At 34.7% G+C, this 19,143-nt stretch overlaps 1 protein-coding gene across 1 annotated transcript in view; it reads left to right on the forward strand.

Annotated features, from left to right (window-relative positions):
* Positions 1-19,143, forward strand: part of mgat4b (alpha-1,3-mannosyl-glycoprotein 4-beta-N-acetylglucosaminyltransferase B) — a 158,561-nt gene that overhangs the window by 27,875 nt on the left and 111,543 nt on the right. Inside the window, exon 3 of the mRNA XM_056472938.1 lies at positions 16,502-16,548. Within this exon, the coding sequence (XP_056328913.1) occupies positions 16,502-16,548 (47 nt within the window). The remainder of the gene's footprint in view (positions 1-16,501; positions 16,549-19,143) is intronic.

The raw sequence follows: 19,143 nt of genomic DNA on the forward strand, positions 1-19,143 counted from the left end.
CATACATCTTACTGAACATAATTTATTTTCATCACCGATTATCATACTAGAACCGTTTCTCAAGTAGTTTGTGACGTATTTTGGAAACAGGAGATGAGCCCCTGGTCTAATGCGCCGTCTGGCTCGAGAAACCCGTTCTCAAAGATTTATTATTTGGGTAGCACACATATTCTGAATGCCTTCGGCAGAATTCAAATGAGCCATTTTAATCTAGATTAATTTCGAAATTAATCTAGATTACTCTAGATTCAAAAAATTAATCTAAGTCCACCTATAGTTTAGACGGATCATGGCTTCAGCGCCAAACAAGTTATATTGATACTCCTTATTTCTCTCTGTTTTATTTCAAATAATATATTAGTTTAAAGGTGAAGGTAAAAATAAAGATTTATGTTAGGATATCATACATGTTTTGTTTTTTTTTCGTGAAATTGTCCAGTTGGCATTTGTAAAACGCCACCATAAACCATTAGTCTATTAGGCCTACCCGTCATTTTATTTATTTATTTAGCCTATCTATCTTAATAACTTGTTTTCATTTTCATTTTTAGAGTCATGAGCTACAAGTCAAAATAATATCGATATGCTAACTGTATTTTAGCTGTTAAAATAGGCCTACGATAGACTTAATGTTTAATTTTGCATGAGCGAAAAACAGTAATACCCTAAATGACATATTATTAAAAGATTATCATTCAGCCTACCTGCAGCGCATGTGAGAGGTTGATCTGCAACAAATCCACTGGCTCACCCACCTATATAAGCCTACCTAATTCTGTAAACTTGACTTCGCAGGCCGATCATCTTTAAACTCAAAAGGCATTTTTTAAGAGTCCTAACTTGAGACTGCTGCTGCATAATGGGATGTTCAATTAGATCCACTTATTTGGTAAATACAGCAAGTCTCACGTATACAGTATGTACTACAAGACAGAAAATATTACTTTACAAACTGTGTTGTAAATAAATCATATGAACGTTTTCTTATTAGTCATAATATTACTGAAAAAAAAAATCTAAATTATGACATAATTACACAAATAATATAAATAAACTCTGGTCAGGAAATTATCAGTGGAAATCTGTGGATTTCGGTTCGCACAGATTCCATGTGGGCCTACTATAATCTATAATAACACTTATAAATGTCATTATAAAACAGTATAAGACTTTTTTTTTTTGACTGTATACCTTTAAAGAGTTTTTATGATTGATTATAAATAATTATAAACAGGGTTATAATTCATTATATGCATGAGCTTCATAAAAAAAGTGTTACCGAATGTTTTAATCTTTGAAAATGTATTGTAGTTTAGTTTATAAATTGAAGTTTGTCTGTTATATGCTGAATGAACATTATTTCATCCATAGTTTGATGTTTTATTTTCACAAAATTAATTCGAAACATTAAAGTAGATAATTTACTTGCATTTAGAATGCCTTCTGTGTACAGTATATAGCAACATGTTCATTAAGCTGCTTATTCATTTAGTAAATAAATCATAGACTGTAAAATATATGGACGTAGTACCCGTGACGTCACCCATAGGTTTCTGAACACTGCAAAAGAAGCTACAAGTAGGCGCGGCCAACCGTCGCCATTTCGTTCGAACGTCTTCCCACCCACGGCGGGATACCAAACAAGGGCAAAAAGGCAGAGAGTGAGCGGAGCTACAGATACCTGCTGGCACTTAACTTAGACCTGGCAGACAGACTTTACTTTGGGAGAAACGCTTAATACTCTATTACCTGCGACTCGTTTGTGTTCTGACCACATGTGCTTGGCTGTACACTATATCAGTAAGTGTTTAGACTTTCAAAAACACTGTAGTCATACATTGAGCCACTAAGCATTGTTCTTATGACGTTTTTCTACAGGAGGAAAACGCGAATTACTTCCAAACACTTTAAATATAGTGTGTGTTAGTAAATGCAAGACTATTGATGAACTCCAGCATAACACTGTATGATAACGCTTCAGATGACTGTTCTAGAGCCTACAGCTAATCAATCTGTAACATTCTGGAGTGCTTTACGGGTCTAAAGAAAAATATTAATGATAAATGATCTTAAATAAAACAAATACATTTATAAAGATGGTATACAAGTATATAACTTTACTCACATGGGAAACGGAGGCCACGTGAATGGTTTGTGAGCACAATTAAGTGCACACAGCATCCCATATCATCTGATAATTGTAAGAAATAAGTCCAAAAGGCAGCTGACTGTGTAAAGCCACATAAAACAAAACAAAAATACGACGAATATGCCGAGATCAGTGGCTAACCTGCCGGATTCAGCTGAGGTGAAGTGACGGCGACCAGCTAGACCTAGCTGTCACTCAAGTGGCCACGCCCTTAATTATGTAAACTTAATATAACTTAATATAACTTAATATAAAAGAAATGGATGAGTTATAAAAAAATTCACCCCCCTCACAGTTGTCATGGAGGGTAATAATAGCTATATAACCCAAAATCGTTCTTTGTACCAGGCTGTAAATACCTTTTTTTCTGCTGTAAAGTTGGCCATTCTAACAGTGGGCTCAATTGCAATTTGCTCTATTATGGAGCCAGGACTAGCGGAATTTTGATGAATTGCAGTTTCAGTTACTTCCGTATTGGCTTCCCGAGGGAGAGCGGGAGGTTGCCGCTTGAAATAAATACATTTCAAAGTATTCCTTTGCTGCCTTTTGAAATCGCATTCTTCTCTATAAAAATACCTTGTGAAAAAAAACTGTGCCTAAATTCAACATTCTTATAAAAAAGGATGCAAAGTGCTTTATTAAAATCTTAAGGGAATTATTCTACAGATGATTTGTTCAAAATGCTGATTCATTCTTAGCAACGAACATAACTGTTTTGTGCTGCTCTGAAACGTGAGCAATAGACAATTGATTCTTCTTTCAGATTTAAGCGTGTTGCTCAATATTAACCGAATTGTTATTGAATTGTTGCATAAAAGCAATCTCACACTTCCAGTCTTGATGATTTTCTAAATATCATCACAACAGTGATTACTCTTCTGACTTTTGGGAACAACTGTACTCTTGCTCTTTTGCTTGTGTGATATTTTTGTGCTTCTATAACAACATTTTATCATCTAATATACTGTATTACTCTCTCAAGTTGCTTCAGGGCAATGTCTTGTTGTGTAGCTAGCAACTTCTATAAACCATTAGCTGTAGTGTAGTTTATGTTAAGCCTGCATCTTTTAGAAGATACTGTATCGTTTGCGAGTCATTGATTATAATGCTGGCTGCCTTCTGTAGTTACTAGCAGCAGTGACCCGTAATAAAGCACCACCGCTGTGCTGCTCAGCCATTAGCTTCTGTACACAGGCTAATTAACTCAAGTTATGTCCCAAATGACATGCACTATGCAGTCAAGCTGTCTTATATGTGAATTTTACATGGTTATTTTGTCATCTGTTGTACTGTTGGTGTCTTCACTTTCACTTTTTCACTTTCCTATGAGCAGTGCTGAGCAGTGGTGTAAAGTAACAAATTACAAATACTCAAACTACAGTAACTTAGTTGTTTTTCTCAGGAATTGTAATTTATTAAGTAGTTTAAAGTGTGTACATTTACTTTCCCTTGAGTACATTTTTTGTGTGGTATTTGTACTTTTACTCCACTACTTTCCTTTAAGCTGCAGTCACTACTTTATTTTTTCTTGTCTCTGGGGATTGGAAAAAAACAGTCCTGTGATTCCTGTCCAATCAAATCGCACATAGAAGGTAAATCAAATCATAATGAACTACCTCAAGACATGGGTGATTTATAATTGCAGAAAACTGATTGGAAACATTAAAAGTGTCTAAGAAGATGTCCAAAATCATCACACGCAATGACCGTTTAGATGCATGTCACTGATGAGAAGATGACAGATGTTTACTGGATGATGACCGAAATGGCCTTAAACACCCAGCAAGCACAAGATGTCAACATGACGTCAGATTGACGTTGTACTCTAACATCGTGGGGACAGAATCAGAACTCAATGTCAGGCCAATGGTAATGTCCAACATCCTACTTAAAATCAACCAAATATCAACGTCTAATGATGTTACACCTTGATGTCTTGTGGACGTTACCACTATGACGTCTATCAGATGTTGGATTTTGGTTGCCATACCTGATGAATAAATGTCAGTATTTGATGTCAGTACTGTACTTTTGGTTTAAGATATTGGCTCAACGTTGGATTTTAGTCACTTTTCAAAATAACCTAAATTCAACCAAATATCAACCTCAGTTGATGTCGTTTTTGGCCATCAAAATAAGATTGTCCTTAGACGCTGACTAAACATAGAATTTTGGTCACCAGACATCAAAAGCTAAATCTAACCTAATAATAACATCTTATGACGTTGTGTGCCTGCTGGGCAATAACTAGATGCACTACAGAATGTTACGTTTACACACATCCACAAATTACATGTAAATGCATCAACTTTTCACAGCGTAATATTACTCACTCTTGAGTGCTTTTAAAGGGTCTACTTTTTATACTTTGAGTAATATTTACAACGGATACTTTTACTCGCACTACATTTTAGCCAAGTTATGGTACTTTTACTTAAGTATGATTTTTTTAGTACTAATTCCACCACTGGTGCTGAGTAAGTTACTTTAAAGAAGTAATTATTACTAATTACATCATTAAAATTGTATTTAAATTACATTTTAATTGCTGTGTCTGAAAAGTAACTCAGTTACTCAGTATGGTATTAAATTATTTGACTCAACACAACTGAAAATTCGGGATGCACCGAAATGAAAATTCTTGGGAGAAACCGGAAACCGAAAAAGAGGAAACCAAGGCCAATTAATAGTAAAGTTTATTATAAATGGGTGGAGGTTTTTTCCATCAACATGCGGTATCAAATTCCAATATTTCGTTTGTCATGGGGGCATGGATGAAATGTTCCTGAATGAAAGTGAAAGTGCCAAACTAAAGTTAAAGTCGACAAATTAAAAATGAAACACCCAAAATTACATGAAACTCCAGAGGAAATGTCAATATCATATTGACGCAATGACGATAATCAAATTATGTGCTGTAACATGAAAAACAGGATCATGAAAGAATCGTTCAAAAAGCAACCAAACATGTCCATATATAATCACTGTTTCAGCACTGTGTTCTATATTGTGTGGAGATTTTCACATTTTTACACTTGCATATTACAGATCAGACTTTTAAAAGAGAAGTGTTAAGAGAGAACAGCATAAACAGTGAAAATACTTTGCCTTTGTGTTTTGCTTTCGATTGCAGTGTGATAACAGGATCCAAGCTGCTTTATTGTGTACACTGTAAAACCCAACAGTCCACTTTATCAAATGAAATGAGTGTAGTTAACTCAAAATTGACTGAAAGTTAATACTACTCATTTGAAGAGTTTTGAACTCAGTGTTGAAGGTAATGAGTTAATACCTCATTACTTCAATTTAGATTAAGTAAGTTCACAGTACTCATATAGATTAGTTTTTTAACTCAAATGGTTTGTATCAATCAGTTTCCTCAAATGGGTTGAGCTGTCTTAACTTATTGGGTTACAGTACTCAGTTGGTTTGAGTTCTCTTCATTTATTGGGTTTTAATGTGCTCAAATTGCTCCGTTTACTCAAATGGATTAGGTTCACAATACTCATTAGGATTAGTTTTTAACTTAAATGGTTTGGTGCAATCAGTTTCCTCAAATGGCTTGAGTTACTTTTACAGGGTTTTACAGTGTAGATACAGTATGAAGCATACCTTAAAATGATGTGGCTTGTTATGGAAAGGTGTGCTGTAACATTAGATAATGTGGTCTTGACGTAATGGATGATGAACCGTTTATGAGAAATAATTACGTTAATTATATGAAAGAGGTTCTATTAATTTTTTTATGCTAATGATATGCTAAATAAATTGGATTTTGAGAAATGGACCGGATCCTGAATGCAGTGAGATTATAGGCAGTGTTTTATTTTAAGAGAGATTTTAGGAGAGAGTTGTTAAATAGATTACTTTGGAAAGATCTTTTATTACAGAGATGTGTTATGATTAACGCAATAAAGTGTCATTTCGTGTTTCCCCACACTGACAATGACTTTCACAAGGACATTGTGCCCTAGACACCCTGTACACTGTGAGTTAGCTTTAGCCAGTTCATGTTAATTAACATTGACTGTAGTTCATGAGTAACTGGCGGCAATGAACTGCAGACTGTGTGTATGTGTGTGTGTGTGTGTGTGTGTGTGTGTGTGTGTGTGTGTGTGTGTGTGTAGATTCTGTTTGATTTTTATGTTTGCATACCTTTTACTTTTGAGGTTTTTCAGTTAATTGCATACCATATCTCCCTTTTTTATTATTATCTTGGTAAATTTAGGGCTGTGTAATTAAAACAAAATGCTAATTAAGTGATAGTAGATTTTTTTATTTTTATAACTCATCTTTATTGTTCTACAGCCAAGAACAAAGAACACACTTCACACTACACATACTCATGATACATGTTACATATTCAGCCACATGTCAAAAGAAAAACAACATAATGTATACACTGTAAAACCCAAAAGTCAACTTTATCAAATGAAATGAGTGTAGTTAACTCAAAATTTACTGAAAGTTAATTCTACTCATTTGAAAAGAGTTTTGAACGCAGTGTTAAAGGTAATGAGTTAATTAGATACCTCATTATGTCAACTTAAATGGAGTAAGTTTACAATACTCATATAGATTAGTTTTTTAACTCAAATGGTTTGTAGCAATCGGTTTCCTCAAACGGGATGAGTTGTCTTGACTTATTGAGTTTACAGTACTCAGTTGGTTTGAGTTCTCTTCATTTATTGGATTACTGTGCTCAAATTGCTTCGTTTACTCAAATGGATTAAGTTCACAGTACTCATTAGGATTAGTTTTTGAACTTAAATAGTTTTCCTCATTTTCCTCAAATGGTTTGAGTTACCTTAACTTATTGGGTTTTACAGTGTAGTAAACATGGAAATTAAAGTTGTGGTACCTTTGTTATACATACTCATTTATCCTAATTTTATATGTCACCAGAGATTAGCCAATTTTCTATGTACTTTTCCCTCATTATTTAATCTCCCCAGCATAGCGATAGTAGAGTTTTAATATAATGTTTATGCAGTATGCACTGTGCCATCATTTTCAGCAACACTAACATGGTAAACAGGACAATTACCCGACTATCTACCGCTATTTAAAATGAACTATTAACTATTTACCACACATTTATCACAACTAACTTGTGGCAGAAATGTAGGATTTTCATATTGAATTATATATATTATGTAAACTGTAATCATATTCCGTTATTCTTTTGATAAGTCAATTTAAAGTATTTTTAAAGTATTTGTGTAATTGATTAGTTCACTTCCAGAATAAAAAAATTCCTGATAGTATACTCGCCCCCCTTTTTATCCAATTTGTTCAAAAATTGCTGTCTCAATGCAACTTCAAAGGGCTCTATTGATCCCAGTCGAGGAGTAAGAAGTCGGCTATAGGGAGAAAAATCCTAAAATGTTTTCATCAAAAACCTTATTTGTTTAAAAAAAAAAAAGACCGAAACAGAGTCAGTTAGACAGACAAACCGAACGAGAGAATGAGAGAACGAAAGAACGAAGAAAAGATTGAAAGAAAGAACGACAAAGAAAGAAAGAAAATCTTTCGTTTCAGAATGATCTTGTCCATTCTTGAAGTCGACTCATTTTTTAATGCGTTTATTATACTAATTTAATGTTCTACTAAATATTGTTGCTAGCCTACTGTTTTTCATAACATATACCATAGAGAAAAAATGGCTTTTTACCATGGTAATGATGTGCATAGTTCTACCTGTTGTTGACCTGAAGATCTAATGATTAATTTTATTCTCTCTTGGTCAAAATATTTAGATTTTCATGTTTAAAAATTAGATCAAATACTTGACATGCAATCCATATTCTATACAATTTTGTATGCTTAAAGTATGTGTACATACAGGCATATACTGCTTGATTGCAATAACGCACTTGATTTTGGATTTATACTCTGAAACCACATTTTTAATGACGTGATGAGAATTAATTCTATTTATTGTTACAAAGCATTGATGCATAAATAAATAAAAGGCTTGAGATCCATGAAACAGACACTCACTTCATCCAGTCCCACAGTTTGAAGTGTCTATCATGGGAAATCAACTTGTGCTGTTGTGAATAATTAAATGATTCATCTTCTTATTGGATATGGATATGTAGTCTCATCAATAATTATGAGACACAGACGCATCATTGATTACTGTAGCTTTATCACAATCCAACCTGTGATAACATGATGTAGATTTTAAAACAATTGAGCATTCAGTGGTACCATAACTATACGCAATTGTTTTAAAATCTGTTAAATGGCTCATGCAGTCATTTCAATCATTTAAGTAGTTTTGGTAATTTTGTGTGTGGAGCAAAACTATTATAATATCTGGAAATTGTGTCCATCACAATCTTTTTCCATTAAGATGTTTTTCTTTTGTGTGTCTATGAAGAAAGAAAGTAAATTGGGATTGGAATCACATTAGGTTGATGGCAGATTGTTTATTTTTTTGCTGAAATGTACATTTTAAAAATGCCCATTAGTAATATATGCTTTGTAATTATTTTGCATTAACGTGCAGCCTATTTCCTCGTCTCTTTCTTTGATATCTTCTGACTACCATTTCAACACACTTGCAACATATTCATATCTTCAAATCATATCATCTTCATATTCTTCAATCTTATTTCTGTGTAATTTGCTTGTACATTTTAGAGATGCTAAGATGATAAGTTTCACTGATACAGTATATAACATAGTATCATGGTATGACTTGTAATAGATGCAAGTGTGAGGAGTAAAAGTCAGATATAGATCCGTTTTGCAGAGGTATCAAAGGGAATCCCTCATTTAAATTTGAATTCCAGAAACTTTCGGCTAAGACAGGCATCACTTTAACTATTACAGATTCCCATAACACTGACTCTTAGGGTGCTTTCACACTAGCACTTTTGGTCTGCACCCGGGTTCGTTTGACATCAAAGTATGGTATGTTTAGCTAGTGTGAACGTGTCTTCTGAACTCAGGTGCACACCCGTGAATCAGTCATCTGCACATCAATAACTGTCTGGTTTAGCTCAGCTACTAAATATGATCGCCAAACACTACGTCGAATAGTTCGGACTGCTGAGCGAATCACTGGTACAACCCTTCCTACTCCCCAAGAAATGTACTTATCCAGAGCGAGCAAAAAGGCTTGTAAAATCACTCTGGACTGCTCACACCCAGCACACTGCCTCTTTGAACTTTTACCTTCTGGTCGACTCTACAGAGCACTGCGCACCAGAACAGCCCGACACAGAAACAGTTTCTTCCCTCAGGCAAACCATCTCATGAACACTTGATGATAGTAATTGTAGAACCAATATCCATACTTGCTATACACTTTTATACACATATACACTTATTTAACAACGCACATAACAGCTGCTCATATAATGTTGTATATAGTAATATAGCTCTACATACACTTGTCAATTTGTATATTTGCATTCACTACTTGCTTCTATTTTTTAAAATATATTTATTATCTGTTTTTTGTCCTGTCTCTGTAATCCTGTCGCACTGTAGAAGCACTGTCATGAAAACAAATTCCTCGTATGTGTGAACATACCTAGCAATAAAGCTCTTTCTGATTCTGTTCTGTACCCAATGTCCGCCTGAAAGAGGTGATCTTGGGTGCAGTTCGTGCAAACTATAGTACGGTTCACTTCTGATATGAATGCTATGGTACCAAATACCGCAAGTGAACCGCCAACTGTACAACAAACTTTCGTTTTCATAACGTTCATTCGTGTGACCCAGTGCAAACAGTGATAATGTCTGCTTGTCTCCACCAAAAATGACTTCTGCAGACATCACGTAATGTTCTGAAGGTTTTTAATGTTTTTTTGCGGCAGATCAACGCAAGTAGCTCTCTGTGTTTTGGTTTTGGTAACAAACCAAAAAATTCTTTAAAAGCAGAAAGACTCTTTGCTTTCATGGCCATCACCTAGCAACAGCTGTACTCAAAACAGTAGCTCAATGACGCAAGCGTACTGGGGTTCAGAAGAAAAAAAGACTGTGAACACAAACCAGCTGAGAAGGTGGCAAGGGGAGAGAATTGAACTTGGGTACAGTCAAGTGTGAAAGCACCCAGTCTACATGAAACGGAAGCTGCGACCATTTGTAAAAAAATTTTCTTCGTAGTGTGACGCAGTAACAGAAGATTAAATAAGAAACCAAATATTAAAGAAGAAAACCGTGGCCGTGGCTAGTTTTTTCTGCTGCGAGCTGATTTTAAGTCGCAAAGAAGGCATTTCATTAAGAAATATTGTGAAATGGGTTTTAGAAGAGCTATTACAACCTAACAGACACCTTCTTCTCACTATTTATGTTTGTTGTCAAAACTGACATGCATAATCTGAGGATTGAACTGAAAAAACAAGAAGGAAACAAGAAGTAAATTTTTTAATTTCAATTATAGATTACATAGCAAACATTTTTTTTTTCCTAATGACATGCACAGATGATTTTTTCACCACAAAATTAGTAATTTGAGCTAACAAAACCATATGTTTAGTTTTGATTTCTTTTGTACTTTAAGTATTAGATCCTTAACCATTGCATTCATTGTGGGGCATCTGTTGACCAAATCACTTCTATAAACTAACCATGTGTTATTATAGCGCTAGAAACACTAGCGATGTTTCCATCCAAAAATGTGAATTAAATTTATGTGCAAAACTGGATTATCACATAAAAGATGTGTGAATAAAGCAGTGTTTCCATCCAACGAGTCAAAGAGAATAAAATAATCTCTTCTTGATTAACTGGTGCCAAATATCAACAGTAAAAATGAAATGACTTTTACCTCAGAAGAAAATACCGACACGCAATGAACGCCTCATGGCGTTTGAAGGTGTGAGACGCGGAACATAGACGCTCTTGACAGTTCTGGAGGTCATTAATAATATAATAACACTAATACTGAAATGGTTACAGCGTTTTAGAATGACCAAAACAACAGTTCAGATGTTTTAGTGTGCTCAGCCTGCTGGTTTATTCATTTGCACACATTTTCATCATCACACGAAGTGTTTCCACCATAGTTTATGCGCATCTTTTCTTATCGAATAACAAGTTTATACTACTCAGTTATGCGCATGTTTTTTATGCACATTTTTCAAATTTATGCGCATCTTGGTATTTTCAGCAACCAATTTTTTTTTATTTATTTATTTTTTTTTATTTATATATATATTTTTTTCCATGTGTATCTCCTAAAATACGCATAAAAATAGGTGGAGGAAACGTAGCTAATGGCATACTACTAGCTAAAATCACTTTGAATGCCTTAAAGGGATAGTTCACCCCAATTGTTCCAAACCTATTTGAGTTTCTTTCTTCTGTTGAACACAAAAGGAATATATACTGACGAATGTTGGGGAAAAAAACAGCCATTGACTTCCTTAGCATTTTAATTTCTACTATGGATCTCAATGGCTTTTTTTTCCAACATTCATCAGAATATCTTGTTTTGGGTTCAACAAAAGAAAGAAAATTATTAAAATTTAGAACCACTTGAGCTTTTGGGTGTATCCCTTTAAAAGCAATATGTTTATCAAAGCACGTGTAGTGAACACAAGCACACTACCGCAAGACATTCAGAATATTCTAGCAACCAACACTAAAATGGATAAACATTTTTAGAACAGAGTATTTGACAAGAGTTGTTTTGTTTAACAAAGGCTTTTGAGTCAGAAGTCTCAATCCCCAGGCTTCCTATTTGTCCAAATAAGCAGTGATTCCCATTTCTCTGGAAACTGAGGTTTTGGTCAAAGTTGCTGCAGATGTTTCCTCATCATCTATCACTCGCTCTGATGGTTTAAAACACAATGACTTGGTCCTGAGAGATCTGTGGGAAATAATGAGGATTTGATGCATTCTGCAGGTCATGGACACTGACACAGTGTTTGTATCCTCATGTTATAGCGCTGGGCCGTGTCCTTGAGTTAGTCTGGCAGCAGTGAATACAATGAGGTACTGTATATAAACGGTTCTTCAGAATAGCTCTAGAGTATTGAACAGTCAGTACAAAGGTATTGTTGAATGAGAAAAATGCATTTGTTTTTTTAATTTATTTATTTATTTTTTTTTTTATCTGTTGTGGGTTGTTGTTTGCTCTTGCTGTGATCTGATGTGAGTGACAGGTTGCTGGAGGAGTTGGATCTTTGTCCAAATTTACGCTGGTGAATGTGTCATCAGTGAAGCAGGGGAAGAAGCTTAATGCTGTTCATTAAAGCTCAGCAACATTGAAGAACTAGGGGCATAAATCAACTATGATGATGCTCACGTCATCACGTGATTTCACAAAATGAGTCTGTTGACCTAATTGTCTCATGTAAGAGCGAGTGAAATGAATGCCTAAAGTATTTGAAGTAAAAAGCTTGTTAGTACTAACTAAAAACAATGCATTGAATTAACAAGTGCTTGCATTTTAATGACTTGATTTGCCACGTTTATTTTTAGGTCCTGAAACTGAACTAAAAATATTTCACACACATTTCCATACTTACATTATTACTCAACTTTCAGAATTCACTGTCAGAATTTTCAGTTCTGTTATGGTGTAGAATATTTAAAATTTATTTCAGTTCAAAAATTTTGTTTCCATAAATTCAGTGGTTCAAATTCGGCAGTTAAACTTACAGGAACTGCAGCATAAGCAATAGAGCACATGTGTCACACTCCTGGAGGGCCGCAGCTCTGCACAGGTTAGCTTTAACACTAATTAAACACACCTGATCAAACTAATTGAGCCCTTTAGGCGTATTAGAAATCTACAGGTAAGTGTGCTGAAGGGTTGGAACTATGTTGGAGTTTGAAACCCCTGCAATAGTGTAGATTAACAATGTCCAGTTGCTGTTTCACCAGCAGGTGGACATTGACCAATTCAAGATTTGCAAACTCCACACAGAAACACCAACTGATTTAGCCAAGGCTCAAACCAGCGGCCTTCTTGCTGTGAGGCGACAGCACTACCTACTGTGCCACTGCGTCGCCAACATGAGAAACAATTAGGAATAAAAAAATATTAATGGTAGCACTGAATACAGCAATTCCAGGCAATCCCAAGTATAGGGCCCTGGCATTGAAACTCAAAACACTCTCTTTCTCTATACTGTACAAGTAGATATTTTTTTCTCTCTGTAAATTTTTTTATTTATTTTTTTGCAAATAAACTGCATGTTAAAATTATATTTTAAGTGGAACCTTTATTTTCTTAATTCAAAATTAAATACAATAAATGCACAAGTAAAAAGCAGGTTCACAAACTATGTACAGTTAATCTGCATGTGCAGTGCGGAAGGAACATTCCACTCTTCATGGGGGCCCCAAATTTAAAAAAAAGTAATGATGTTAAAATCTTAATGGTTTTAGACTGATTTTACAACATATGACAGAAAATGTCATAAAAGTTATGATTTAATGTAGACTTTTTGACATTAGTCAGGGCCCCTCAATTCCCCGGGGCCCTAAGTGGCTGCTTACTTTGCTTATTGGTTAAGTCTGCCCCTGAGTAGAAGGAGGGAACTTTCTAACCCAATCTCACAGAAAAATTGCAGTAATTGCTTTTTGTTTGTGGTGAATCAATGGCTAATTTGTGTATGTATGTATTTAGGTCGGTAGGTAGGTAGGAATGAATAAATGATAAGCCTTCTAAAAACACTTTGCTTTTCCAGCAACACAATAATGGAAGTGAATTTAGTATGTTTTTGCAGTGTACCATGGTGTGTACAAATGTAGATTATGAGCAATAATAAAGTGTTCATGTAGTGATATGAACACTTTATAGACATGAAATACATGGCAGAATAATGTTGAGCAGTGTGCCGAAATTTAAACCGAAAGAGATTAAAAGCAATAATTTCTTCAGTATTATGTTATTATTATTCACTACTATTTTAAATATGGCATTCAAGTATGGTGTATGGAGGTTTGGAGATGGAAAGAGTGAGGGGGATAACCTGTGGAATAAAAAAAATTAAAAAACAAGCGGGAACAGGATTGAAAATAACCCAATTTCACTGTCTTGGCAACACTGACTGAAACTGACTTGGTTTTAAAGCGCTATCAGTGAACAGTTCATAAAAGATCCACAGTGTTTTTTTCATAGTGTGAAAAACATTTAAAAAAATAAAGAAAATGTTCCACAGATGTATATTTTTCGTGGAACCATCAGTATCAATAAAGAACCTTTATATTTTTAAGAGTTTAGTAGTTTTCCAAATGTAGTGTAATAGCCTCTTTTTAATATTTTTAGACCAGCCATAAAACAAGCAAATCCTACAGACTAACTTAAACATGTACAGACTAGGGCTGCACGATATTGGAAGAATCTGATATTGTGATATTTTTCTGCGATAAATATTGCGATATGAATGCAGTTTCACAAGATAGTTTGAATTGCTCCATTCTGTTGAGTCTAACAGTATCCTGGTATAGAAATTGAAAAACCACAATGCAAAAAACGCTTTTCTTATTTTGTTTTGTCTTGTTTCTAATATCAAAACATTCTTAGAGCAAGTAAAAATATTGCTTAGTTTTCACCTTCAGAAAAAATAAGTGAAAATTAAGAGTTTTTCCTTAAAACAAGCAAAATTATCTGCCAGTGGGAACAGTAAAATAATCTTGTTTTCACTTTGAAATGTAGATATTTGCACTAGAAACAAGACTAAAATTCTAGGTAAGAACATTTTTTTGTATAAATCATATACAGTTGCAATCAGACTTTTTTTATTATTTTTATTTATTTATTTATTTTTTATAATATTTCCCAAATGATGTTTAACAGAGCAAGGACATTTTTACAGTATGTCCTATAATATTTTTTCTTCTGGAGAAAGTCTTATTTGTTTTATTTTGGTTAGAATAAAAGCAGTTTTTAATTTTTTTATGAACCATTTTAAGGTCAAAATTATTAGCCTCTTTAAGCTATATTTTTTTCGATAGTCTACAGAACCAACCATCGTTATACAATAACTTGCCTTATTACCTTAACCTGCCTAGTTAACCTAATTAACTTAGTTAAGCCTTTAAATGTCACTTTAAGCTGTACAGAAGTGTCTTGAAAAATATCTAGTAAAATATTATTTACTTTCATCATAGCAAAGATAAAATAAATCAGTTATTAGAAATGAGTTATTAAAACTATTATGTTTAAAAATATGTTGAAAAAAAATCTTCTCTCCGTTAAATAGGGGGGCCTAATAATTCAGGGGGGTTAATAATTCTGATTGCAACTGTACATTCCGTACAAATACAGTGATTAAATACAATTCTGTAGCTCCTGGTCAACTGTAATACACACTCAACATTGCATATCTATGTGATGTGACTATTGCGGATGCGCACACTGCGATATCAATGCTGAAACGATATATTGTGCAGTCCTAGTACAGACGCATCTTATGTAATGGTATTTGTTGGTTTATTAAGGAAAACCTTAATCATTTTGTTTCATTTTCACTCAAAATGGTTTTTACAGTTCAATATTTGATCAGAAGGGAAGATATGACCGTTATTTATGTCAACCGTGGCTTGTTAGATCTTGCTTTCTGGCCATTTAAAGTATGACAGATGAAACCATGCATTAAAATTACATCAATCATAGCTTTTAATTTGAATTAATTCTTAGTGAGAGAGAAAGTTTGTGAGATTGAAAGAGGGAAGCTTTGTGTATGAATGATCAGTGTCATCTTTCAACAATAACGGTGCATTTAGTTACCCTAAAATTGTGAATTTACCCCCTTGTTACTAAGAAAATATAATAAAGTGATTCATTTTTTTTTGTTATGCACAAGTAAGCCTGTGTGTATCATTGAAAGCATCACATTAATACAGAACAGTTACCTCTGCATTAATTCAAAGGTTCCCAACACTCGTCTTTGAGGCACACCAACAGTACATATTTTGAATATTTAGTTTGCATAAAAAAAATAAAGCAGTTTTTTAAGCAACCTTAAAAACAAAACTCTTATTGACAAAAAAAAAAGATGTTATTCAGTTGTTTGCTATAGTGCGCCTCTTGTGGAAACGTGTGTACTTAACTTGCATTTTGAACGAAGCATGAAATTGAATCTGAACAGTGAAATCCATCTGCTGCTTTATAGTGGAAAGTGCTTCGGCAGCTCATGATCATTTGCTTCCATTATTGGACAGTTAAAGTTCCCCTCTTGACTACAGAGACCGTATAATCTCTTTAGCAGGAAAAAGTCAGGAAATGAGAACCGACATTGAACTTACAATATCCTTCCAAAAAAACTGATACAAACACTTGTCTAGCCCAGAGGTGAACATTTGTTTTTAGGGGGAGAGAATTTGTGCCGCATAAAAGTTAATTAAACTATTGATTCTTGCTTTGTTTTGTTGCAGACGGATCAACAATATGCAAATAGCGTTGCTGACAACCTTAAGCGCCTGTAAGTAGCCTGTTTTTATTACTATCGCTACACTGTATGCTTTAGTTTCACTGATACATCTGTGTTTGTGTTTGAGTGAGAGATCGATCATGTGACTGCAGACTTTCCTCACATGCTTTTTGAGGACAATAGTGGAATAAAAAACAGAAGGGAAAATTTGTCCTCTGGGTGTTTGAGTTCCTCTGCTTTATTCTGCTAGTCCCACATTAGTCATGTGCTTGTGTTTACATTGATTTCTGCAGAGACTTACAATACAGGATCTTTATTGTGTAGGGGTTTTGTTTAGATCTTTTGTTCGGTATGGGTGTGTAATGTGGATGCAGAGTTGTTATAGTTTACAAAAACTAACTAACTAAACGTTAAAGATATTAAACAAAATAAGCCATGAAAAGGGCAAATCTTTCATTTTAATCTAATTTAAGTTTATACACTCACCGGCCACTTTATTAGGTACATCTGTCCAACTGCTCGTTAACTCAAATTTCTAATCAGCCAGTCACATGGCAGCGACTCAATGCATTTAGACATGTAGACAAGATCAAGACGCTCGAAGGTGATTTAAGTGACTTTGAACCTGGCATGGTTGTTGGTGCCAAATGAGCTGGTCTGAATATTTCAGAAACTGCTGATCTACTGGGAATTTCATGCACAGCCATCTCTAGGGTTTACAGAGAATGGTCCAAAAAAGAGAAAATATCCAGTGAGAGTGGCAGTTCTGTGAGAGCAAGTGCCTTGTTGATGCCAGAGGTCAGAGGAGAATGACCAGACTGGTTTGAGATGATAGAAAGGCAACAGTAACTCAAATAACCACTCGTTACAACTGAGGTATGCATAATAGGGATGCACAGGTCCCGAGATTTGGATCGAATATCGGTTCGATATTGCATATTTTTGCTGGATCGGATATCGGCCAGCTGGTACCGATCCAAATCCGATCTTGCACGTGCTCTATATTCTGTGTAGTTTAGGCTATAAGCCAGGGGTGGGCAAACTTGGTCCTGGAGGGCCGATGTCCTGCACAGTTTAGCTCCAACACTAATTAAACACACCTGAACAAGCTAATCAGTGTCTTCAAGATCACTAGAAATCTAAAAGCAGGTGTGTTTGATTAGAGTTGGAACAAAACTATGCAGGACAGACTTTGTCCACCCCTGCTATGAGCCAACAAAAGCCACGAAGGTAACCTACAAGGCACTAAAAAGTTGTCATGTTGGCCTACTATATCGCAAATGCTCTATAGCCATTCTATACTTTAATGTGAAGTGAGGATGAATATTCACATGCTTATATTAATGTTTAGTTCAGGGCTTCCCTCCGCAACGCCTGTCAATCATTCTCAATTCAAACTGCGTGTCGCGTTTATGACAACACGAAAAACTCCCCAAGACTATTTGTTCCTATTAGTTTAAATAATCAATGCAGAAATGCAGTTAGTTTTGCATTAAATTGGTTCATTTTTGACCCGTAACATGGAGTTTATTGCTGTTTCTAAATCATGTTGCACTGTGTGTTAGATCAATAGATCGCATTCGCAACACTGGAGTAGAGAGGGTTATTATTACCTGCTCTTCACACACACAGTAGGCCTACCTGAAATAATAAGTTAGAAAAGGCTCAATAATAAATTGGACAGATACACACTGCTTTCTTTCCTTTGTGCTGCTCAGTTTTGAAAGTGTCCACAGATACCGGAGGGCTGTGCGCTTTGTCTCAGTGATGCATCAAGCGCTTCATCAAGCCCACCGGCTGCGCGGAAGCAATGTGCGCCGCTCCGTAAAATTATTCTCATAATAATTTTATGTTCTCTCATCTTTCCGACTGAGTTTATTCTTTTGAGGTGAATACTTTAAGTGCTGCGAATAGTTTGTAAAGCCTGGCTCTTTGTGGTCAAAGTAGTTGATTAAATTAATACAAGTGAAACTGACGGGCGCATATGGATTGTCATTAATAAACAATTATTTAGCCTAATATAGGCTACTCTGAAACTAAATGTTTCACTGTCATTTTATTTATATTAATATTTTATTTAACGTACCTTTTTGTTAGTTTGTGCGCTGAAGCAAATAAGCGGACGTGGTTTTGAACTTCACCTCAGATATTCTTGTTTATTTTGTAGATAACTGACCAACAAAAATACATTAAAATAACCAACAAATTATACTAAATAAAATTCGTTTCAAAAAGAAAATTTTTCAGGCAAAAAGTAATTTTTCAGACATGTTTTCAGTTTCTCCATCTCACTTATGGCGAGTTTAGGCGAGGGAATACTCGCTGGCCTGGCCTCAGACGGTTTAGTTTAGTCTGCTTCAAACCTGCAGGAAAATATCAGGATTTACTAGAAGGCTGGTTATTTTACCAATGATTAGGGTCAATAGTGGTAGCCTATTACAAATTTCAAAGAAAAATCTTAATATTAAAAAAGGAAACATAAGCTGGACCACAACAGATCATATCAATGAGATAATGAATTCTCAAATAATGTAGCCTAGTTTATAGCAAGCATCATGTTTTTAGTTAGATTGTGTCGTCTGTCATATAATGTAGGCCATAGGTCTGTTATTTTTACTAAAGAAGATTTAATATTTGAGCACAAGA

The sequence above is a fragment of the Danio aesculapii genome, chromosome 14, assembly GCF_903798145.1.
Source record: "Danio aesculapii chromosome 14, fDanAes4.1, whole genome shotgun sequence".
Lineage (NCBI taxonomy): Eukaryota > Metazoa > Chordata > Actinopteri > Cypriniformes > Danionidae > Danio > Danio aesculapii.